General features: G+C 41.2%; 3 protein-coding genes across 5 annotated transcripts; 1 reads left to right on the forward strand and 2 right to left on the reverse strand.

Moving 5' to 3' along the window:
- Positions 1–4822: 4822 nt before the first annotated feature.
- Positions 4823–12491, forward strand: LOC115735662 (kinesin-like protein KIN-7E). Of its 3 annotated transcripts, none has more exons than XM_030667029.2 (15): positions 4823–4974; positions 5419–5608; positions 6298–6556; positions 7257–7346; positions 7477–7577; positions 7690–7803; positions 7879–7960; positions 8034–8101; positions 8199–8264; positions 8359–8483; positions 9201–9537; positions 9995–10099; positions 10191–11096; positions 11406–11707; positions 11993–12491. In XM_030667029.2, exons 3-15 carry the CDS (start codon positions 6337–6339, stop codon positions 12318–12320), a joined length of 2844 nt encoding a protein of 947 aa, XP_030522889.1. In that variant the 5' UTR covers positions 4823–4974; positions 5419–5608; positions 6298–6336; the 3' UTR covers positions 12321–12491. The 3 variants fall into 3 exon arrangements, with proteins under 3 accessions (XP_030522889.1, XP_048128159.1, XP_030522892.1); XM_048272202.1 differs by lacking the exon at positions 4823–4974 and adding an exon at positions 5007–5295; XM_030667032.2 differs by lacking the exons at positions 4823–4974; positions 5419–5608 and having other exon boundaries at positions 6419–6556; positions 7261–7346.
- Positions 12492–15137: 2646 nt separating this feature from the next.
- On the reverse strand, positions 15138–15667 carry LOC115735671 (30S ribosomal protein S31, mitochondrial). The gene has a single exon (XM_030667048.2). It carries the CDS (start codon positions 15617–15619, stop codon positions 15314–15316), a length of 306 nt encoding a protein of 101 aa, XP_030522908.1. The 5' UTR covers positions 15620–15667; the 3' UTR covers positions 15138–15313.
- A 755-nt stretch (positions 15668–16422) lies between these two features.
- On the reverse strand, positions 16423–19036 carry LOC115735670 (V-type proton ATPase 16 kDa proteolipid subunit). The gene is made up of 3 exons (XM_030667047.2): positions 18748–19036; positions 17848–18133; positions 16423–16835 (listed from the first exon to the last, which is right to left on the reverse strand). The coding sequence occupies exons 1-3, from the start codon at positions 18824–18826 to the stop codon at positions 16703–16705; spliced, it is 498 nt and encodes a 165-aa protein (XP_030522907.1). The 5' UTR covers positions 18827–19036; the 3' UTR covers positions 16423–16702.
- Positions 19037–23713: the final 4677 nt, after the last annotated feature.

Here is a 23713-nt window from a genome sequence, read left to right on the forward strand (position 1 = left end):
CCCCCTCCCCCCCCGCTTTGGGCCGTTGCTTTTCTTTTTTTTAAAAAAAAAATAAAAAAAAAAAAAATGATTCTTGCCTATAAATACATATGCTTCCCCTTTCATTTTTGTCACAAATTCTCCGAACAATCTCTCGAATTCTCTCCGAAATCCTCTCAAATCGTTCAAATTCTCCAAATTCTCTCAATCCCGATCAATTCTCTCAAAAAATGGCAAGTGGAAGCGAAATGCCGACAAGGGCAAGATGGCTATGGGAGATTCCGACTATCCCTTTCATGAATACGATCCTCGTGAGTATGCAAGTTGGGAAGACGACGACGATAATATCAACTATGTCCCGATTCCGAACGTCGAGCACATCCCAACACAAGAAAGTCTTCATCCTCCCACCGGTGTCGAAGAAACGTCAACGGCAAATGAGCCGGAACGGAAGGGCCGAGATAATACATCGGACTTGTGGCTACACTTCGACAAGGTACGTGATGAAGTCGAAGGTAAGTATAATGTAAAATGTAAATATTGTTCGCAAACTTATAAATTCACGAAAGGAGACGGTTACGGAACATTCCGTCGGCATTTGACGAAAAAACATCCAACGCAAGCGGGGATCGACAATACGCAACAACAAATTTCCGGGTACGCCACTTCTAAGCCTCATCCTTTATTTCGTTTCACTTTGAAGCACTTTATAAACAAACATTAGGTGAATATGTTGCCCTTGATCATGCTCCGTTTAATACTGGTGAAAATTTTAATATGAAATATTTGATAAATACTGCGTTGGTTCCCAAGCGCCAACTATTCCAAAAAATACTCTTAAACGGGAAGTTTTTCATCTTTATAAAAAAGGAAAAAAATCTTTAGCAAAATTTTTTGCGGAATTCAATGGACGTGTGCATATAGGTAGCGATATTTGGAGTGATCCTTGGCAAATTCATTCTTATATGGGTGTCACGTGTCATTGGATAGATGACAATTGGATGATTCAAAAAAGACTTATTGCATTCCGAGTTTTTGATGAAAGCCATTCGGCTCATAATATTTATAGAATAATTAGGCAAGTTTTAGAAGAATATAATTTAATAAATAAAGTATTTTCAATTGGTTTTGATAATGCCGTCGCAAATACCGCTTCTATTCCCGAATTAGAAAATATTTGCAAACCCACTTTTGGCGGACAATTTTTTCACATTAGATGTGCTTGTCATGTTTTAAATTTATGTGTACAAAATGGTTTACGAACTCTTGACACTTCTCTCGCCCCAATAAAAAGTGCAATTAAATTTTTATGGAGTCGTCCCCAATGTATGAAATCATGGGGAAAATTTTGTAAACAAAATGGGAGAAGGCCAAGAAGATTTCCAAAAGATATTCCGACTCGTTGGAATTCTACGTACGAGTTGCTTCGGCAAACTTTTGAATATAAAGATTTATTATGTATGTTTATTTCACAAAATATTCCCGAAATTACTTTACTTCCTCAACATTGGGACGTTTGCAAGAAAATTTTAGATATTTTGAAAATTTTTAATGATGCTACTAAGACTTTATCTTGTATTTATTATCCTACAACGCATTTATTTTTAATAGAGTGTGTTAATATTAGTAGTGTTTTTAGTGAATATGAAAAAGATACCGAATTAGGTCAAACTATTTTAGTAATGCGAGAAAAATGGTTGCATTATTATTTGCAAATTCCTCTTGTCTATTTAGTTGGTATTGTTTTTGATCCACGTATTAAATTAGACGGTTTACAAGATTATTTGAATGTGTATTATCATGATTGTTTACATTTGGATGATTCAATAGATATTTTAAATATATTAGGACATGTTAAAGAATCTATAGTAGCATTATATGGAGAATTTTGTAGTAGATATGGTTTAAGTGATTCTGGATCTTTACAATCTACTGCCTCACGTAGCGAAGGTGGTAGTTCACTTAGTAGAGGGTATAATATGCTTAAGAGTAGGCAAAAAAAACAAAAAGGGGCAACAGGTAATATTTCTGAATTAGAAAAATATTTAACCACTCAATTTGAGTTTCGTGATGCGTAACATAGTACAGATTTCGAAATCCCGAAGTGGTGGAAGAGTCACCAAATCGAGTATCCAGTTCTCGCCCTCATCGCTCGTCAAATATTAGCAACCCCTTCTTCAACGGTTGCGGTTGAACAAGCATTTAGTTCTGGAGGATTAATTTTGGACTCTCGCCGTTCAAGATTAAGCCCGGACTCGTGGAAGCTCAAGCTTGTGTCGGCGATTGGACGAGGGCGAAATATCGACACCAAGAGTTAGATCGTGAACACGAATTTTTTAGCGATGATGTTGGAGATACCACCGCCACGGGTACCACAACGGGTAGCGACGATTGACGATGAGGTAAGTTGGGGTTCTCAAAGGTAAAAAGAACTACATGGGCTTTGATTCTTCTATCCCCAAGAAGATATGTAGGTCGCTTAATGATAATTCATTAAGTTCAAGCCCATTCCTTCTTTTTTTTTTTTCCCATATTTTATTACAATGTACAATTTAATTGTATTTTATAATTTATAATTTATTATATTTATTTTATTATTTATTATTTTAAAAATTATTATTAAAAATGAATTGGAATGAACCGGCGGTTCCGAACCGGAACCGCCGGTTCCGGCTGAACCGGAACCGGCCCGGGAACCGGCCCGGAACCGCCGGTTCCGGTTCGGAACCGGAACCGCCATTTTTCACGGCCGGTTCCGGTTCCACCTTTTCGTGGAACCGGAACCGCCGGTTCCTGAACCGGAACCGGCGGTTCCACCGAACCGGCCGCGTCTAGGTAAATTCATTAGCTTTAATATTCACTATGAGGAATAGCAGCGGCCAGTTGTGGTCGCTAGGTTTGACTTTAGATTGATGTGCACTTCACACAAGTAATTTCAAAGACTAGTGAATAACTTCACCTAATTTGTCAAAATTGGTTAGAGGCCCAACAATCAAACCAAATTGAAATCGGTACTCTTTCAAAATTTGGATTTTGATTTGACTGATCAGCTAAATGATAGGAATATCTTTATTCGAGCTGAACGGCCGAAAGGTACATTTCCTTTTGATGTTGAAAATACCATTGATCAACATTGACCTCGTGCTAGCTTAACGAGTTGGAAATGCCGATAGAGTTGGTACATTTCTATCTTAACACTAAACAAGGCATATATTGGTCGCAACCGAAACAAGCTAGGAAGGTTAGTAGAATGAGCAAAATTTCAAAAAATAAATTTAAAAAAATTGCCAATTAGTTAAGTTTTTTTTTTTTTAGTATAGTTGAAAGTCGATCCAAATACACCCACCCATGCATGGTTGAGTTGGTGAGGGCGAGCTTTCCCTTTGTCGGGTTCCGGGTTCGAAACTCCTAACTCGATTTCGTGATTTAGGTGGGGGCCATGGCAGTAGGTTGCTGGGCTAGTCCCTTTCGAGGTATAGTTGCGGGACGCAGGAGTAAGCTGATGCGGCCGTGCGGATTCTCAATCATTAAAAAAAAAAAAGTCGATCCAAATACTCATTAAATAGAAAAATACGTTGAGATGTACTTGTCATAGTATTCTTCCACGCACTTTAAGACATCACAACTGGGAAATATAAAGATCTCCCGCCATTGTACATTATTTTCGACTTCTTCCAAGAGGCCCGTGCAGTTTTTGTTTTCTTTAATGTTTTTTGTCCAAAAGAAAAAAGAGATATGTTGATTAAAAATCATAAAATTTGTCACGAAAGTGGAATTGAGTCGTGAGCCTTGCAAAAAGTCCAATCAAGTCTTGAAACTTGTCAAATTAGTGCAATCGAGTCTTTCTATTAATTTCGCTCAATTTAGCTAACGGATAATGCCGACATGATTTTTTTCAATATTTTCACCATCGGCCACCCTCGCCGTGGTCGCGCAAGGGGCGTCAACCAATCCCCATCGGCCCTCCCACCATTGATGGGGCGGCGGCGGCAAGGGCTTTGCGATCCTCGCTTATTCTGGTTCTATTGTTGTTTTTTTCCTAATTTTTTAAATTAATTTGGATAAAAATTATATTAAAAATTAGATTTGGACCAAAACGACGTCATTTTAGCCATATCATCGCCACGTAAGAGAGAGAAAATATTAAAAAAAGATATGTCAGTATTTTTTGTTAGTAAAATTGGACGGAATTAAAGGAATGACTCGATTGCACTAATTTGATAAGTTTTAATACTCGATTGCATATTTGTTTGTAAGTTTTAGGACTTAATTGCATATTTGTGATAAAATTTGGGATTTTTAATTAGCATATCTCAAAAAAAAAAAAATGGGAGGGGGAGAAGGAGGAGGGGGGGGGGGTTGACTCGGGCAGTTTACAATCTCGATATCATATTTTAACAAAACCAAAAAAAAAAAAAAAAGGATTTCTGGAATTCTTGACGAGAGAAAAAATAGAAAAATCAAGCGGCTGGCGTAACTGAAAGAATGGTCCATCCCAACGGGCAAAAAGGGACCAAAGGCTGTACCTGTCTCAGATCCAACGGCGGTGATATTTTTATCGCCTGCCATCACTTAACTATCAGAAAAATCCACCGTGGCGCGAGGCCGAAGCAAACCCCACTTCCCGGCACGCGCTCGTTTCGTTGCTCTCCCTCTCATTCTTTATCTAAACCCGCTACGACGCAAAAAGCGCCTGAAGTCGAGGAAGTCGAGGACAATGTAGTCATTTCAACTGCACGTCACACACACACATTGTGGGACTTAACAAGTGTAGAGAAAGTTCAACGACGTTGACGCCACACCCGATTCGGAGCTCCGTCGGTCGCTCGCCTCTCTTTCTCTCCTCCGAGAGCCTTTCTCCCTCTCTCTCTCGCCTATTTTTTCTTTTCTTTTTCCTTCCACTGTTCTTAGATTTCGGTGGTGGTTTCCAAGCTCAGAGATCGTGGCCCGCGAGTTCTCGCTGATCTCTCACTGTTGCATCGAGAAGTTTTGCGGGTTCCTCCTCCTCATCCTCATCTTCTTCTTCTTCTTCTGCTTCTTCTGCTTTTTGTCTTTTGGGACTGTAACATTAGATGCAGTTTCTTTCAGTCCGCATGCTCTTTTTTGAGCGACTCCTCCACGCGTAAAGCTGGTGCTTGTTGTTTTGCGTGCTCATTCTTGTCTTTCAAGCAACGTTTGGGTTCAATGTTGTCGGGGAAGTTTTCGGCTCTTAGGTGTTTAGTTCCGGAGAATGCCGAGCTGGATTTTTGCGGTTTTCCAATGTGAAAATTGCGCTTAATCGTGGATTTATTGTGGAGATAATGCGATTTCGTCGATGTTATTGCTTACCGTTGCGGTTGATTCGATTATTAATGGCGAACGGTGAAAATGCCAGGGAGGCTCTGGCGATTTAGGTGCCATTCAGTATTTAATTTGTTCTGCGTTTTGGTTTTCGTGTAGCTCTGCTCGAGATTCGAAGCGAGAGTTCGAAGGAGAATGGATCGGAGAGGCAGCGATTGAAAGCGTTAAGAGGACCGAGCGCGTGACACGTAGCTAGTAAGAAGCACCGAAACGACGGAGGGATGCGGAGTTAGCCGAGGAGCTTCATCGGATGTCAGTAGCCGTGTTCGGACGACAGGCGTTTTTGGAGGTATGTGTTCTGGGAAGGAGTTATCTCAATAAGAATGAACTGAGCCTGATGGATTCATTCGTCAATACGTGTGCATGCGTGTGTGCGTGCGAGAGAGAGCGGGATGGTATGACCAGGACCATGTCTTGACGGAGTTCAGAACTCGCTGTGCGATTGAGAACATGTGGAATGCTTACTTCATGTGCAAGCATGATGAGGTTGCCACAAAGGAAAGTTACCTATTCCAACATATCGTCGTTGCAGGACTTGAAAAGGAAAAGAACAAAATTGATAGTTGATGTTCTCTTCGGATGACGATGAAAGAAAGCAACAGGATTAAAAGTTAAGCAAGAGGGGCTAACCTTAACTAACCATGACGTATTTTTTCTTTCTTTTTCTGAGCTTTCTGTGGGTGGTTGGAGGGCTACATAATCGGCATCTTGTTGCTGCTAAAACTGTAGTTATCTTTTTCCATTCGTTGTTATCCTTTTCTGTGTTAGTTGGGTAAACACCATGACGAGCTTCTTCCCCATATGCCAGGGCTGGTTGTTCTTCCTTCTTATTTTTAAACTATTGGTTAGTGCAACCACTTTGCTGTTAACGTCTAAACTGTCCAAACCTTCGGGAAAGCAAAACTGACTTGTGCTTGCAGTATGTTTTACTCTTGGAGGACCTTGATATTATAGACATTCTGTTCTCATTGATGGTAGGATTGAAAAGAAGGAGCATAGGGAATAGGAGTGTGAGAAATGGGAGCAATTAGTGGGGAGGAGCTGCTGAAGTGGGAAAAGATGCAAGGACTGGGTGCTTGCGAGGAGAAAATTCTTGTTTTGGTGAGGTTGAGGCCTTTGAGTGAAAAAGAGGCCGCGGCCAATGAAGTAGCAGACTGGGAATGCATCAATGACACCACGATCTTGTACAGGAACACCCTTAGGGAAGGGTCTACTTTTCCTTCTGCCTACACATTTGGTGAGGAAACGTTGAAAAATCTGCCTTTTTTTTCCATAGAAATGGGCTCATTTTGTTACTTTTTATGTATGTGTCATATTTCAACTTCTGTTGCCGCCAGAAGCAGAACCTCGTCTTTCTTCTAGAGAATCTCCTAATTTTTCCAGAGCTCGAAAATGTCTAATCTTGGATGACTGCGTAGTTTCTTTGATTGGTGGCGCCAATCCCTAAAACAGACTATGGAATGTACTTTATCCATTTGAGTCTCTAACAATTTTTCCAAGAATTACATCTGATTCAGAAGGGTAGAACTTGTATCAGTACTTCATTTATGAATTTCATAGTAATAAAAACACATGTCAACTCTATGTATACCTCTATCCGTAGAGTACATTGAATGTACAGAAATGGATACTGTTCATCACTGCTAACAACCAGTCTACTTAAAAAAGTTCTGGAATCTTACTTAAATTCTGAATCAATCCCATTGTTTTTTTAGTTTAACTTGTATTGAAGGCGATGTCTAGACAGGCATTTACTTGTTTTGTACAGCAGTGGGCCTTCAGATGTGGAGTTCATTGTCTTTGAGCAATGCAATAAACTTAGCTATTTTGACTTTGCTCTCTACGTTCTAAGACATATTTATGTCTTGGTAAGGCTAGATTTCTGAGACCAGTTTAAATGACCTAATCTTTCTCCTGCATATGCTTTTGTGTGATAGACAGGGTATATCGTGGTGACTGTTCTACGAGGGAGGTTTATGAAGAAGGATCAAGGGGAATTGCTCTCTCAGTTGTCAGTGGCATTAACTGTACGTATGGAAATCCCCCCTTTTTTTCACCTTTCTCAATATGTGTGATGTATGCTTCCAGTTTCTTCATCTGAAGAGAAACTAGTTAGTCTAATACTCTCTCTCTCTCTCTCTCTCTCTCTCTCTGCAGCCAGTATATTTGCTTATGGGCAAACAAGTAGTGGAAAGACGTACACCATGAATGGAATAACAGAGCTCACTGTAGCTGATATATTTGATTATATATGCAAAGTAAGGAAAACTATTCATTGAAGTTATATCTCCACATCCAACAGTTTGTTCTGTCACTGTTACTTTTCTTCTGCAAACCTCAATGACATGGAGCTACTTGTTATGAGGAAAGCATGAAGAAAGAGCATTTGTTTTGAAGTTCTCTGCCATTGAAATCTATAATGAAGTCGTCAGAGACCTCCTCAGCCCTGATAACACCTCTCTGCGGCTGCTGGATGACCCGGAGGTACATCTCATTTTCGTCTCCTGTATTATCTGTCCAATGCTTGAGAGATGGTAATATGACTTTCGGTTTGATCAGAGAGGGACTGTTGTGGAAAAAGTAACAGAGGAAACTCTGCGGGACTGGAACCATTTTAACGAGCTCGTATCCATTTGTGAAGGTAAATCATCTAACAGCGGTCTGCCATTACATTATCAATCTTTTGTGTTAAGTTCAGCATTTTATTTTCACAGCTCAGAGACAAATTGGGGAAACATTATTAAATGAGAGAAGCTCCAGATCTCATCAAATTCTCAAATTGGTCCGTCCTCTTTTCTCATCCTTTGTCTGTGCAATTATTTACATGCAACACATCTGTTCACTTAAGTAAGTTATCCTTTGGATGCTGATTCCCACAGACAGTTGAAAGTTCTGCTCGTGAGTTTTTAGGCAAGGACAACTCCACGACCCTTTCTGCCAGTGTGGTATTGTCTGTTAATCTAGTTTTCTGCAGTTGCTTGTATCTTAAATTCTTCCTTCTTGTCCAGTTCAGTAAGTTGTTCTTGCATGAAATTGTAGAACTTCGTAGATTTGGCTGGTAGTGAGCGTGCGTCTCAAGCATTATCAGCTGGAGCTAGATTGAAGGAAGGTTGCCACATAAATCGCAGTTTACTGACCCTGGGAACCGTCATTCGCAAGCTAAGGTCAGCAAAAGTTATCTTTTCAGGGAAAAGTGCCTTCGTAACCTTGGTTGCCCATTTTTTGAAGTCCCTTCTTGCTAGTGATTGAATAATTTTCTAGCTGTTCACTGGATAACGTACGCATGGATAAGCTCAGTTTTTACGTAGTCATGGCATATCTGCCTTAAGTTAACGTATAGCACACAAATTGAGGTGAAACTGTATATTTATTGTGGTCATTGGTTGTTTCAAAGTTCAAAGACCATTCATCAAGGGAAGAAACGACAGACTATTTTTTTGAATATCTGAATTATAGCTCTACCCTTTTTCCGGTTAAAAAAGATATAACAGTTACCGCTCCTGTAGATTGCTATTATATGAAGAATATGGTCTCAAGTGATGTTTCTGTGATGGTAATTTGCCTCAATATCTTCTGAAAATTTCTAATCTTCAAAACCGAGCTCAGATTAATCAAGGATTCTCCACAACGTCATTAACATATTGGGCATCGACAATTAAAATAATAGTGTTTCACCACATGACAGTAAAAAAAAAAACGTAGTTTATTCTACTTATGTGGGAGTTTAGAGATTTTATAACATGTCCTGTACTCTTTTCTTTTGCTCCTTGTTATTCCCAATCTGCGTATAAAATGAGCTCTACTTAGAGATCAGGATTAGGAATGTGATTAGCATGGTGACTTTTGACGTAGTTGACGATTGATGCCACTGATTAATGCAGTAAAGGGAGACATGGACATATCAATTACAGAGATTCAAAGCTGACACGCATACTGCAACCTGCCTTGGGTGGAAATGCGAGGACTGCCATTATCTGCACTTTGAGCCCTGCTCGTAGTCATGTCGAGCAGACCAGAAACACTCTACTGTTTGCATGTTGTGCAAAGGAAGTGACTACCAAAGCACAAGTTAATGTGGTCATGTCTGATAAGGCCCTGGTCAAACATCTGCAGAAAGAGTTGGCTAGATTGGAGAATGAATTGAGAGCTCCTGGTCCTGTTTCATCAAATTGCGACTACATAGCTCTACTGAAGAAGAAAGATCTTCAAATTGAGAAGGTAATTTACTTTGTGAACTTTTTGAATTGCAAATCCCTAATTAAAGAAAATTTTGTTTTCAACCAACATCGTAACTCTTGACCAAGTTAATTAGCAGGTAAGCTTTATTCAATTCCCATTTTAGAGTGCCAAAATGTATTTAGCTGCAACAATTTGGAATGGCTCAGCCTGGGCAATATCAGTGCCTTGATCATGACATCTATAACTAAGTAGGAACCATTCAATGTCCTAATGAGAAGTAGATTACATGGAAGCGTTTCTGTGGCCAAGTACATTTTGATTTGGTAGATGGATTTATTATTTGTATGCTGGATATTATTGTGGATGAGTATCACTGAGAATGCAAACCCTCTTAATGATGGCTTCATCCAGAAAACTTAGCCTTTAGGACAGGTGGTCCACCTATTTATCACTTGTGGTTATGGAGATGTTGATTGTGGCTGTTAATCTTTTACAGATGGATAAGGAGATTAGGGACTTGAAAAAGCAAAGGGATGTAGCACAATCTCGGACTGAAGAGTTGCTGAAGTTTGTTGAAAATTATCAAGATCCTAAAAAACTGGTACACGTTGACTTTTTTGTCTTGGAATTTTAAGTTGAGTGGCACCCTGGTATTTACTGTTTCTAACTCTCACTATCTTCTATCCACAAAGATTGGAAATGGACATCAATCTAATGGGAAAACAGATGATACATGGGAAGATGATTGTTCATTGTCAGAAGGCATCACCTATTCTCACTCTCTGGATTCGAGTGTTAGAAAAACGAACAGAACCATCTATCACAACAAGATGAACGGAAATAACTCTGAACAATTAAGCAATTCGATATGGGAGAACACTGAAGAACATTCTGAAGCAGAATATACATATTCACCACCATCAGTTGGTCAAGGATATGATGATTACTGCAAAGATGTTCAGTGTGTTGACATGGAAGTATTGAGCAGGGAGAACGATATTAAAGCCCTTTCCAGTCCTCTTGGTGAAAGTGCAGTATCAGCTCTGAGACAAGTAGAAGATCATGATGGAACTAGTCAGACTTCATTATCAACCACATTCAATGAAAATGGAGAACGGAGTCACATCCAGAATCACTCCAGATATGGGGCCCTTGAAGAGAGCCTCCATGATGTGCAGAGGACAATTGAACCTTTTATCAGTCCTCATGGTGATACATCCCCACGAGTCCCAGCAGCTGATAACTCGAGTTCTACAAATCTCAAGCTAAGTAGGAGCTTGAGCTGTAGAGCAAATCTTGTAACTGGTTCCTCCTCTCCCAACTTTGAGGAGGCAGACATCAACGCAACACCACCTAATGAGTCTGAGAGGATCTTTCCTGGAAGACCTGAAGCATTTCAAAGGAAGTTTCTTCCGTTAAATTACGACAATGGCATTGCAAGGCTGTCAAGAAATAATTCTCAATCTTCTTTGGAAAGTGGTTCTGTTGCTCAGAGTGTCAGTGCAGCTGCAGATGAAGATCTCACTAGTGTTCATACTTTCGTTTCTGGGCTGAAGGAAATGGCCAGTGCCTATGAGAAGCAACTAGCAGATGAGCAGGTAAACGCAGTCATTTGCTTTTATTGTGCATATGAGGGTAAAATATCATTGTGTTTTTTTTTTGCTTCTAATATATCCATCAGCATTTGGCTTGTTCTGCCTCTTTTAAAAGTTGTCATGGCTTCGTTGAAATTTAGATGTAGTTTCCTTCCTGTCTTTCTGCCCTGATTTTGTTTAAAGTTTTGCTTAAATATTATATATGCTGAGAATGTCATTGAGGACATCTGTAAAATGCACTAGTTCATTTCAGGGAAAAAAAAATGTATTAGTTCATAAACATCTGCTGACATGAGTTAGAAATATATTCAGGGGGCGGAGTCGAGATCTAACGATTGTGAAAGTAATGTGAAAGAAGTAGCTTCAGAGGCGTTGACAAATCCATTAGATTGGCCACCGGAATTTGAGAGAAAGCAAAGATCAATACTGGGGCTCTGGCAAATTTGCAACGTTCCATTGGTTCACAGAACATACTTTTTTCTGCTGTTTAGAGGCGATCCAGCGGATTCCATCTACATGGAAGTGGAGCTCCGAAGACTGACTTTTCTGAAGGAAACATTTTCTAGCGGAGGCCAGGCAGTGGCAGATGGACGAGTTCTTACACCTGCTTCAAGGTTCCTCTCTCTCTCTCTCTCTCTCTCTCTCTCTCTCTCTCTCTTCCATGCTGTGTGCCTTTTGAGTTATACTTTAGAGGGTCTGGTTTCCTTGGAGCAATTCGGTTGTTGTAAGGCTTTTTTTTTTTTTTGGTCGGACTTGTAAGGCTTTCAGTTGTTGCATTTTCCTGTATCTTTTTCCTTTGGCCGAGAAAAAGAATTCATTGCTTAATCCCTTACCCTCTGTACATATCATGCCTTAGCCATTAGGGGCAGAATTCTAATGACATTTATTCGATGGGTCAGTTTGAAGGCTCTTCATCGGGAGAGGGAGAAGCTGAGCAAGCTGATGCGCAGGAGACTCTCGGAAGCAGATAGGGAGAGACTCTTCCAGAAGTGGGGTATCAGTCTGGAGTCAAAGAGGAGGCGGCTTCAACTGGCCAGTCGCTTGTGGAGCGACACGGAAGACATAGATCGTGTTATGGAGAGCGCTTCTGTGGTCGCGAAGCTTGTCCGGTTCGAAGATCAAGGAAAGGCTCTTAGAGGGATGCTGGGGCTTAGCTTTAGTTCTCCCAGCATGGGAAGGAGATCCCACGGCTGGAGGCAGAGGAGTGCCATTTCTTATTTAGGTTAAGTAGTCACACGAGAGTCATGCCACATCTGGTATCTTACATTTTTTATTTCAAGCTCCCTCTCTCTCGCTTTCTCCACGCAGCCTCCAGACCCATTTTGTTTGTGTAAAAACATTTGAAGTTTACAAGCTATTGTTATGATTCTATAATCCTATCAAGCTTTTGGTTTTCTATCTTGCTTCTTGCCAGAGTCTAGTACCTCTTCAAACAACTTTTTCTCCTCGGTATTGGACGAAGAGATAAACCCATAAAGCAACTTAGTCATGCATATCCGCATTCCCTACCTAATGGAATATCAATAGAACCCCATTTGTAGTTTCATACCAATGACGAGCTTTGATTACTTGAAACGAAGAAAGGGTTTAATCCAAGGATGACCCACGTAAATAGATGGAGGATGCCAGGGTCAGGCCTAGGAGTTGATGATCTCTCAGCTGTGAAATAACAATGAAGGAACGTGAAACGTGAAATAAGTTCGCTCGTGTCAGTAGTACAATAGTAGGTAGCAGAATTCATATTAAAGCATTGCTCGTGACCCAAAAAAAGGAAAAGAGAAAAAAAAAGTCCAGATGCAACCTGCCTGGCCTTCCCTCATCATGAATCTCACACCAAAATTCCGTTGGAGCATCGAAGATCACTGCCAAAGTCCGCAGGAAGAGACTTCCTCCAATTGGAAGGAACACGGAAAGAGACGTTAAAAGGACATTCTTAAGCAGATCTGGAGTTTGCTTGGACCCCTGAGTTGGAGCTGCTTTCGAATCTGCAAGACAGCTGAATTGAGTATTTAACTGTATCCTCTTGGTCTTTTTGTATGTAAGCTCTCTTCCACCTGCCCGTTCTGCCCTCAGCAGAGTTCTTTCGTGCTTCCTATACAATTTGAACTAATTTTCTCAAATTCTCTTCAAGACACTAAGGGAAACGGTGCCCAGAGCGGCTGAATATAGTGCTTGGGCTTCCTACATTAGGGTGGTGATTGTTCTCATGGCTATCCTAATTTCAATCTTTGTTCAAGCAAATGGAAAAAAAAAAACCTTTTCTGATGACTGTCCAAAAGATTCTATCGAGTTCTCATGGAAGGGTATAGAAAATAAAGTATTAACAGCACCGATCCTCTTTTTGCCCACTCCTGATGGTATATTGCTGCCATAAAATCAATCACGGCAGGCACTCAAAATCTCAAAGCCCAAATAGCTTGAGTCTCGCACTCATCCATCCTTTGACAGACTAATAGTTGCAAACAAGCTACCGCGATTATGTATTGCCGTAAGCCTGAAAAATAGTAGTAGAATAAGTTTCACCTTTGCTAAAAAGGTTTAGCAAGACACCTATTATGCAGTGAGTTACATTTCCACAGTAAGAGATTGAATATCCAAAAATGTGAAACCATCTCTATCATCCATCACTTTTACATGATTCAAATGCTAGTATTATCAGAATCTAGAGACTGATAAAACCTACACAACAATAGACTATCGACAGAAAAAATACAATTTATCTTTTCTCCAAAACTTCTTGCTCTGGTTCACACATTGGATTCTTTCCCAGCATTCTTGTTTATAAGAACCTGTGTAAGATTGCACATGCATGCACTACATATGACTTGAATAGGACAAGCACATGTGAAAGTACGTTACATGGCTCCCACCATAGACACAAGCACTTAGATTTTTACACCCTTCAGCTCAGTCATAAGAAGAGAGCAAAACAGCTTTGATAAGCTAGGGTATATAAATCCAGTTCCATTTCACTAAAGAGACAACATGCAGATCTTGTAACCAATTACTTCGCATTTACCTGAATTCCAGCATCCATATCCTCCTGTCAATGTCACCCATTAATCTGTTTGTTTAGTATTCCCGCAAAATCTCAAGGGACATGTTATGGAGCAGAGGAGGAGAGGAAGGCACCCTATAAACTTGCTGCCAGAATCTCCATAATCAGTCACAATGGTCATCCACATATGGGCCATTCACACAGGATACAAGTTTGCAACTGAACCTAGAAACAAAGGGCGCGTGCTATACTTCAACAATCTTAATTGGAGTGGCCACCGTTTTCTTCGGTCCGGTTTATTTCATTATTGGACTTGACCTACTTGTGGAGCTAACCCTGGATTTGTCAGGCAAGTTCCAATATAGAAATTGTAGAGTCATCCATGACAATCACAGCAGCGATGCCAAATATATCCTTTCCACAATCTGATTGCATTACAACCCACTCTTATCAGCAGAAGCACTAATGACGATCGATGTGCCATAGGAGTAAGCCCCAAGTTTTGTAAGCACGATAATCTACCATTTTAATGCTGAAATTTTTAGGATGGCCATGATCTCCATCCCTCCCAATGAGGCTGGTGGTCGCTGATGGATTAGCTTTACGCAACTTGTCATTTTAAAATATAAAAATTGATATACCGCAACCTCACATTTCAATTTCTTGCAGACAAGTTATCTCATACCTTGGCATGTCAGGTTCCATAATTTCTTAACAGCTCGGATCCAAAGCTTATTACAACCGCAGACTTTACCACTACCCGCTAATTGTAAAAGCATATTTGCTGCGTGAAGAACTAATCTTAGTTGCTTTTCCTCGCTTATGTACATACTTCAACTGCTTATTCGGACTAAAAGTTGCACCAAAGATGGGCTTATTCTCCAATTTTTCCAGTCATCAACAGTCTCATCACACGCCCAGGAGGACTACCAATAACAAAAACACTGTGATTCGAAATGCTAATAACTCTCGTTCTTATCCAAAAGTTCCTAAGTATCACCATGCAATTGCACACCTTCAACTCAGCAGAATAATCGACCTCAGAGTCAGAGACAATCAAAACTTCTCCAATCTCAAAATCGAAATATAAAGCGAATCCCAACTGAAGATCCCCCGACAATTTGCACAAACAGCTTCCATCCATTGCCAATCAGTAAATCAGAAGTACAACTACAAGTACGCGAACGAAACTCAAAAAAGAGCAAGAGAGTGAAAATTCATTTCAAATGAGCTTGAAAGGAAGCGGCCAAGGAGTGGACCTGGGGACCTCAACCTTGTCCTTGATGCGCTCGATCTTCTTCTCCTTCTTCGGCCTCGCGTTCCCGTACGATCCTTTGAACCTCTTCCCTTTCTTCGTCCTCTTGTCGCCCCTCCCGCACAGGACCGGGAACGGCGGAGGAGCTACGGTCGACGATGGAGAAGGAAGCGAAGACGACGACAGCGAAGAGATTGGAGAAGCCAGAGACGGTCGATTCGCCATCTTCGTAGCTCGTCTCGCGACGGCACCGAACAACTGCATCATCGCCATTCTTGACGCACGCGCGGACCCGATGCTTCACACACACCGCGCCTTTCGAAGCTGCGGTGTTGTACAGTAGTGAGGAGGTGGATCGAAGGTGTAGATCGGTGATTGGGCCTCGACAAGGGAGTTCAATGGGCTCGATCTCGAACCCGGAGTCCAGTGGGCCCCGTTGGTTGCTATTTCGCTTGCTATAAACCATTCATGAAAATGTTTTGCGGGAATTAAGATTTTCATCAGTCATACTTGACTTTTTCCTGATAACAAAAAAATAGTTTGACTTTTTACAATTTTTCACTATATAAATGCTGATCCTGATACTCGACATTTTCACGAAATGAAATTAAAGGATTATTTTTTTAAAATTTTTACGTCCATCGCCTGTTTAGAAAAATAATTTAGCAGAGTTACCACGAAGCTAGTGATGGAATCGAATTCTTTCATATGTCAATCATCCTATTGGTGAACACCATCATATGTCAATCATCCGATGAGTGATGACCGACCAGTTGGCTTTTAACGCCGACCGCGGAAGAGAGAGAGAGAGAGAGAGAGAGAGAGAGAGAGAGAGAGCAATTACTGGTTTGGCTTGTTTCAGGCTTTGGCCATAAGAACTACAACCTGGTTCCATAGCTCGTTTAGGTAGAGCATATGTCCGTCCAGATATCAAGACCGACTTACCTGACATTCCTGCCGATGAGCAAGAAAAAGGGCATATCGGATTAAAGGAACAAAGATCAGCTCCTGAACGAAACCGAAAATCCACTCTTCAAGAGAATTGCATTGCAAGCCATGTAACATGCATGCAAAACGGATGAGATGCACATGAAATCTCAAGAATATTAGTTACAGAATCACGGTTTACAATGTATATAACACACAAATTAAAGGAGGGTGGGGGGAGGGGGAAGAAGAGCTTCACAAGCCTTTCTCGCGCAGAGAGACGCTCTTTTCTCATCTCGGAAAGACTAAGGAAATCAGATTCTTGCGACGGCTGTCCAACTAATGCTAAACTGAGACTACGTAACCTTTCCACAAAGAGCCCCCTGCGGAACAAGTTGATCTGTTCGGTAATGCATTGCTTGGTCCTCTTCACTCAGCTCTGGACTGGCCTGCCCTAGAAGACAAGATGATGCCAACAATAAGGCCGTAGAGAGCCAGTGCTTCAGCGAAAATCAGGATTAGGATCATCCCAACAAATAGCTTTGGCTGCTGCGCATTAGCTCTGCATAACAAGAAGATTGCGGTCATGGGTTTTTTTAAAATAAGAAGGGAGTTTTTAACATTACACATGTATTTTTCATATCTTTTTCTTTCAAAACATACAAACCAAAGGGCAAGATGTAAAGAAGGATGAGCTAATTGGCAACAGATCATATCCCATGCTCCAACAATACATTCAGTATAATTAAGAAGTCTACTGGAAACCAAAATTATGTTCCCCATTACATCACTGGTCATGTCTCATAGACTTCTTGTGCTGTAGGTAATGCACAGAATTGCATAAATGCTGCTATTAAATGACGTTTCCAGTGCAGTTAAAATGTATTGAAATGCCATTTCCGTGTGCTGCTCCAGGCAACTAACATTATTATACTAGTTAACAAATCAGACTGCAAAGCAACTCAACAAAGGAGTCAGTCTTCGTCATCTGCTTTTTATATTCCCGCCTCTATAAATATTTTTGACAAATCCATGCGAAGCATTGTCACTAAAATTCCATTCCAGTCCAACTAGTGAGTATGCTGAGGAATTACAATAATGTTTCCACAGTCGTGTGGACACACAATTTGAGTCTCTCCTGACTTCAACATACAAAAGGATACTCATTTGACTTCATTTGATACCGTGCCTCACAAAGAGGTTCCACCATTATAGGCAGTAGGCACTTTCTTTCACTCAAATGCAAGAGGAGCTTGAGAAATGCATAGAACATGCCAGATCATCGAACACAAGAGTCAGAAATTGATGTCAAAGGATAAGGAAGCCACGCACAAAACATGCTCATTGAGGGATAAATATTGTTTATGCGCCAATTAAATAATCAGACCCTAGATTAAATAACCTTCATCTGGAATTATACCTTTTTAAAAGGGTTAAAAAGAAAAGAGTCGATATAAGGTTCGCTATTTTTTTGGTGTACGTTTTATGCGGTGATTTCTTTGAAACAATCGTACAGGCATATATTGCAAAAGTTCTCAATGTGAAAAAATGTAGGAGAAACAGGTTTTGCATACCTGACGCCTGCATCACCGACAATTCCAATTGCCATCCCAGCTGATAGCCCAGCAAGACCACAAGCAAGGCCAGACGAAAGATGTGCATACCCATCAAAGAGGTAATAAGATTTGGCCTTGGGATTAATCCCAGTACTAATGATGACGGCGATAATCAACCCGTATATTCCCAACACTCCTGCCATAACCACTGGCACAATGGACTTCATAACCAGCTCGGGCCTCATCACACCCATAGAAGCTACACCCACCCCGCTCTTGGCTGTCCCATATGCAGCTCCCATGCCTGCTCAGCAATATCGAAGACAGACCCAAATCATTAACACACGTGAACAACCAAAGAATGGCAATCATAATCATCTCTAGTGTACATATAAAGGCAAGTTCGATTACTCGGCAAGTACTATTCTTTGTGCCAAAGAACTGTAGCAAGCTACGGCTTCCAAGCCTAGGTGCGCAACTTGGTGCCAGACCCAAAGGCAATTTTCAGACACCCGGGCACAAGGTACTACTAAATTGATCGTTGTATCTGATTTTCTAAATGCAACCAAAAAGAAATTAAGTTCGTATCAATTAGTCAATCAGAAACATAGAGCTCAATAAATAATCATTATCTACCATTCTGGTAACACAAAATGCTAAGCACCCGAACGAGTAGGTCGAACAATCTCAGACACATAACACGACAATTTGATTCTTTCCAGAGGCGTCATTCATCAGTTTTCTCGGTCGTTGGTAAGCACAGGACACAAGATAAACAGGCAGGGATGAAACAAGCGATCACCGATCTTGCAACCGCGTTATGATTCGGATCTCAGTGAAGATGGTGAATTGGAGATCAAAATTGAAACATAATCAAAAGGGAAGAAATGAAATTTTGGGGGGGAATAAGAATCTTACAGGAGAAGACGAGCGCAGCCGCTGCGCCGAGGAAGCCGAAGAACGGCGCAGTTTCATCGCCGCTGAACGTAGATGACATCCTCGGTTCTTCCTTCTCCGACGTCGTTCGCTGGATCTGGTGATAGAAGGTCCTTCTCGTTCTTCTTCGTCGCTTGAGGGATCGGTGAAAATTCTCTCTCTCTCTCTCTCTCTCTCTCTGGGGAGTTTCACTTTTCGTTCCCTCTCTGAGCCGCAGAAGAAGCTCGTGGAAGAGAAATTGCCCAGCAACTTCGGATTGGCAGGATCGTGCTCTATCCGATCATGAGCGATCATTGAGATTGCTTTCTTTCTTTGCTTTTGCTTTTTCCTTTTCCTTTTTCTTTTTTTTCCGATTTTGGGCAAAAGCCCAATGGGCTTGGTGATTCGACTGGGTTTTCTTTTGTGAGATTTAAAATAAATAAAAAAACCACGTTCGATTCAGTTCGATTTTCATTCATAAAGCAAGCTCTACTGAACTTAGACAAGTAAGTTTCTAAACACAAAAAATCTCAAAGGGGTTGAGGGAGTAAAGACAACCATTTGGTCTGGAGGATTTTATTTCGATGGGCCTTAGTGATCCACTCGGTAGCTTGATTAGTATCTAGGGGACAATGGACAACTTGCACCTTGTCGCCTTGGACTAGCAATGTCCAATTGTCTTCCATAATGTCCCTAATAGCCCAAGGGCTTTCTTCTCGACCCATCAAGCATTACACAACAGATTTACAATCGCTAGATTGATACTGTATAGTGCAAATCAACCTTCATGTGTTGCTTAGATTATTGTAGCAAGTATACACCAAAATCTCTCACGTGCCGCCGATTCTTTCTATGCATGAACAAAAGACTCTCTTTCACGGCCAAGGCTTCCGCTACAATCGCCGAGGGAGCTCGTACTTCTTTCACGAAGCCGTCCACATCATCCCGTTCGAGTCTCACACAATACTAGCAATTGAAGCTTTCGAAGCTCTTTTGAACCACGAGCGGTTGGTATTGAGCTTGAGGGAGCCCTCAGGTGGTTGTACCCACAATTCGGGTGAGGTCGTCGATACATCCCTCTCTTTCTTCAAATGCGGGTTCCATCTTGCAAAATTTTTTATTAACGCGAGAGTGGCGTCAACACTTGCGGTTAGGCTAAGTGGGCGAGCTTAAAAGATGTGGGAGTTTCGGACTTTCCAAGTCATCCATAGAATCACGACTATTGTCTCCCTTGATGTCAAGACCTAGTTTGAATCCGATGTGTGACATCCCGAAATTTCGATGTCTATAAGAAAAATCATGAATTTTAGTGTGGAGAATAAAATTAGATTTTCAAGGATTTAAGAGATAATAATTGGATTGTGTTAAAATATGTCTTGAGTTTGAGCCCGAAGTGAAATTGTGAATATTCCGAATCAAATATTTTATGGACAATTGAAATCGAGCAAAACACAATATGCATGCGTTTGATATCTTTTGGGAAGATTGGATGAAGTTTGTTTGAAGTCTAAAGATATCTACTGCATCTTGGAATAGGAGTTTGATCATGAGAAAGCAAAAAAAAGATAAGGTCAACAACTAAATGCTGTCAAGATAACAACAAAAGAGGAAAAGTCTAAGATAAGCTTTTCTTCTTGGACCGGTCAAACAGGAACCTTTTCGTTGACCCATCTTGGACTCCTTCTGGTGGTGGGTTTAATAATATATATTGTGGGTTTTACGTTCCTTAAAGAAAGAAGCACGAAGGCCTTGAAGCATCGATTTCGTGTGAGTGCTTGGTGTGCTGAAGTTGATGCAGAGTCCTTGAAGCACCGTTTATCGAGTGCTTGTTCGTGGGGTTTATTTCGTGAAATTACATCAAGTATTCAAGTGTCGAAGCCGATTAAATCTTGAGGTTAGATTTGTTTTAATTTCTTTGCGAGATTAAGAGATTATTTCGTTAGGAATTTGGGGCTAAACACCGTGCGTGTTCTTGGATGTAATTGGGGCTTGGGAAACACCGAGAGTGTTTGAATTACTCGAGTTTGGTCCGTAATCTCCGTGTATCGCTCGTTCTATAGTGGAATTCGTTGCTGCTCTCCCCGTGGACGTAGGTCTCTACGACCGAACCACGTATATACGGTGTCCAATTTATTTTCTTGTTCTGTCTATTTTATCGTTCGATCGCTTGTTTCGCGCAACAATTGGTATCAGAGCCGGGTTTGACGAGTTAAGCGAATCGATGGCGACAGAAGAAGTAAAAGTGAAAATCAACAAATTTGAGGGGAAGGACTTTGGTTTTCGGAAGATGCAGATTGAAGACTATCTATATCGGATGAAGCTGCATTTGCCCCTGTCCGGGGAGAAACCGGAGACGATGAAGCAAGGCGATTGGGAATTGCTGGATAGACGAGCGTTGGGTGTTATTCGAGCGACGTTGGCTCGTGACGTTGCGTTTAATATCGTCAAAGAGAAGACTACTGCGGATTTGATGAAAGCCCTGTCGGATATGTATGAGAAGCCCTCTGCGATCAACAAGGTCTATTTGATGCGGCATCTATTTAATTTGAAGATGAGTGAAGGTGCGTTAGTTACTAATCATATCAATGAATTCAATGTGATCGTTAGTCAATTGAGTTCAGTCAATATTGACTTTGAAGATGAGGTATGTGCTTTGATTCTATTATCCTCATTGCACGATAGCCGGAATACTACTCTTATTGTTGTTAGTAATTCCTCCGGGTCAACAAGTTTGACGTTTGATGGTATTCGAGATTTGATTTTAAGTGAGGACATCCGTAGAAGAGAATCTGACGAATATGTATCTACTGCTTTAGTAGGTGAAAATAGAGGAAGGACTGATACTCGTGGTAGTAGAAGTAGTATAAACTCGAATAGACGCGATCATCCTAGGACCGGTGGTCTTGTCTATTGGAATTGTGGCAAGAGAGGGCATCTTAGAAGGAATTGCTTAAAGCTGAAAAACGAAACGGGTAATGGAATTAGAGTTGAATCTACAGATGATGTTGCAATTGTAGGCGATGATTCCGATGGTGTCGATATGGTCTTGTTCGTCACTGAGAATTCGTCATTTGACGGATGGATTATGGATTCTGGTTGTTCTTTTCATGCTACACCAAACGGGAACTAGTTTGCTACTTATCGGTGCACGGATAGTAGTAAAATGCAGTTAGGGAACAACGCCGAATGCGATGTTATGGGTGTTGGTGATGTTAAAATCGGAATGCATGATGGTATTGTGAGGACATTGACTAGAGTAAGATATGTTCCAGAATTGAAAAAGAACTTAATTTCCTTGGGTGCCCTAGATTCAGCTGGATGCAGGTATTCTTCACAAGGTGGAGTTTCGAAGGTTGCTCGAGGTGCCTTGGTGATAATGAAAGGAATCAAGCATGGAAGCCTGTATGAACTTCAAGGTGAGACATTGATGGGGTTTCGCTCGGAGACGTCGGTATCCGTTCGAGGGTATAGCGATTACTCGAGGAAGCCTTGGGTGATCGTGCGGAAGCACAAGTTTGATCTTGTTGTCGGGAATACGCGATCGAGAGCTTTGATTGAAACGGAGACTGGTAAGTTGATCAAGCATGGGCGAACCGACGGTAGCATGGAGTTCTGCTCGAAGCTGGTAAATAAATTCTGCATGACGAAGGGCATAGTGAAACATCGCACTAGTGCTAGTAGACCACAACGGTTTGCGGAATTGATGAGCAGAATATTACTAGAGATGACCCGTAAAATGATCTCTAGTGCTGGTATGGCTAGAAGAGTTCTAGCGGATACGCTTAGTATGGTGAGCTACCCGGTGAACGGATCTCCATCGACTACGATCGGATTTCGGACTCCCGAAGAAGTGTGGTCGAGTAATGTTGCTGATTATTCTATTTTTAGAATGCTTGATTGCCCGTGTTATTATCGAGTAAGTGATGGTAAGCTCGATGTGAGGGTAATGTGCATATTCCATGACTATGCACGAGGTGAACAGGGCTATCGGTTGTGGTGCTCAAATATAAATTCACCTGTTCGCAGTAGAAAAGTTACCTTTGACGAGTCTCCCGTACTTCGGGGTAGGAGTGTTTGTGGCGGTTTAAATACGAATCTGAACGGTGTTCGGCTTGAGGTGGAGTTGCAACCAGAAACTCCCGAGGAAGCGGATACTAGCGTGGTAATCGACACGGATGGTGCTTGTAGCGAGGTGGAGCCTGTAGAGCCAACGATTCTTTATCGCCGCTGATATTGATAAGGTACGTGTTCGATCTACCGACAGATATGGATGCAATGGTGGTTTTGCTTTATCTGCGATTAAGGAGCTTGTGTCGGAATGTCCTTGTAGAGCAGTTAAAAGTGCATGTGAAGTTGGTATTCTGATGAGGTTCACGGTTATGGCAAAGTTAAAGCGTAACTTGGACTTGGATGATATCTGTGGCGGTTGAGCCCAATGGGGCTATGGGAGAGTAGTAGCGGCGAAGTTCGGATTTTAACGAAGCGATTGTGACTTGGCTCAAACATCGAGCCAAGGTGGAGATTGTTAAAATATGTCTCGAGTTTGAGCCCGAAGTGAAATTGTGAATATTCCAAATCAAATATTTTATGGACAATTGAAATCGAGCAAAACACAATATGCATGCGTTTGATATCTTTTGGGAAGATTGGATGAAGTTTGTTTGAAGTCTAAAGATATCTACCGCATCTTGGAATATGAGTTTGATCGTGAGAAAGCAAAAAAAAGATAAGGTCAACAACTAAAGGTTGTCAAGATAACAACAAAAGAGGAAAAATCTAAGATAAGCTTTTCTTCTTGGACCGGTCAAACAGGAACCTTTTCGTTGACCCATCTTGGACTCCTTCTGGTGGTGGGTTTAATAATATATATTGTGGTTTTTGCGTTCCTTAAAGAAAGAAGCACGAAGGCCTTGAATCACCGATTTCGTGTGAGTGCTTGGTGTCTTGAAGTTGATGCAGAGTCCTTGAA

The sequence above is a fragment of the Rhodamnia argentea genome, chromosome 11, assembly GCF_020921035.1.
Source record: "Rhodamnia argentea isolate NSW1041297 chromosome 11, ASM2092103v1, whole genome shotgun sequence".
NCBI classification, from domain to species: domain Eukaryota; kingdom Viridiplantae; phylum Streptophyta; class Magnoliopsida; order Myrtales; family Myrtaceae; genus Rhodamnia; species Rhodamnia argentea.

What these genes read in the sequence shown, in the direction of transcription:
- LOC115735671 (XM_030667048.2), bottom strand. Translation starts at nt 15,619, where the DNA reads ATGGCGATGATGCAGTTGTTCGGTGCCGTCGCGAGACGAGCTACGAAG.
- LOC115735662 (XM_030667029.2), top strand. Translation starts at nt 6,337, where the DNA reads ATGGGAGCAATTAGTGGGGAGGAGCTGCTGAAGTGGGAAAAGATGCAA. An exon ending in GCTCGTATCCATTTGTGAAG is followed by an intron (nt 7,961 to 8,033) that starts GTAAATCATCTA and finishes TTATTTTCACAG; the next exon opens with CTCAGAGACAAATTGGGGAA. An exon ending in CGACCCTTTCTGCCAGTGTG is followed by an intron (nt 8,265 to 8,358) that starts GTATTGTCTGTT and finishes ATGAAATTGTAG; the next exon opens with AACTTCGTAGATTTGGCTGG.
- LOC115735670 (XM_030667047.2), bottom strand. Translation starts at nt 18,826, where the DNA reads ATGTCATCTACGTTCAGCGGCGATGAAACTGCGCCGTTCTTCGGCTTC. An exon ending in GGCTGCGCTCGTCTTCTCCT is followed by an intron (nt 18,134 to 18,747) that starts GTAAGATTCTTA and finishes ATTGCTGAGCAG; the next exon opens with GCATGGGAGCTGCATATGGG. An exon ending in GTCGGTGATGCAGGCGTCAG is followed by an intron (nt 16,836 to 17,847) that starts GTATGCAAAACC and finishes CTTGTTATGCAG; the next exon opens with AGCTAATGCGCAGCAGCCAA.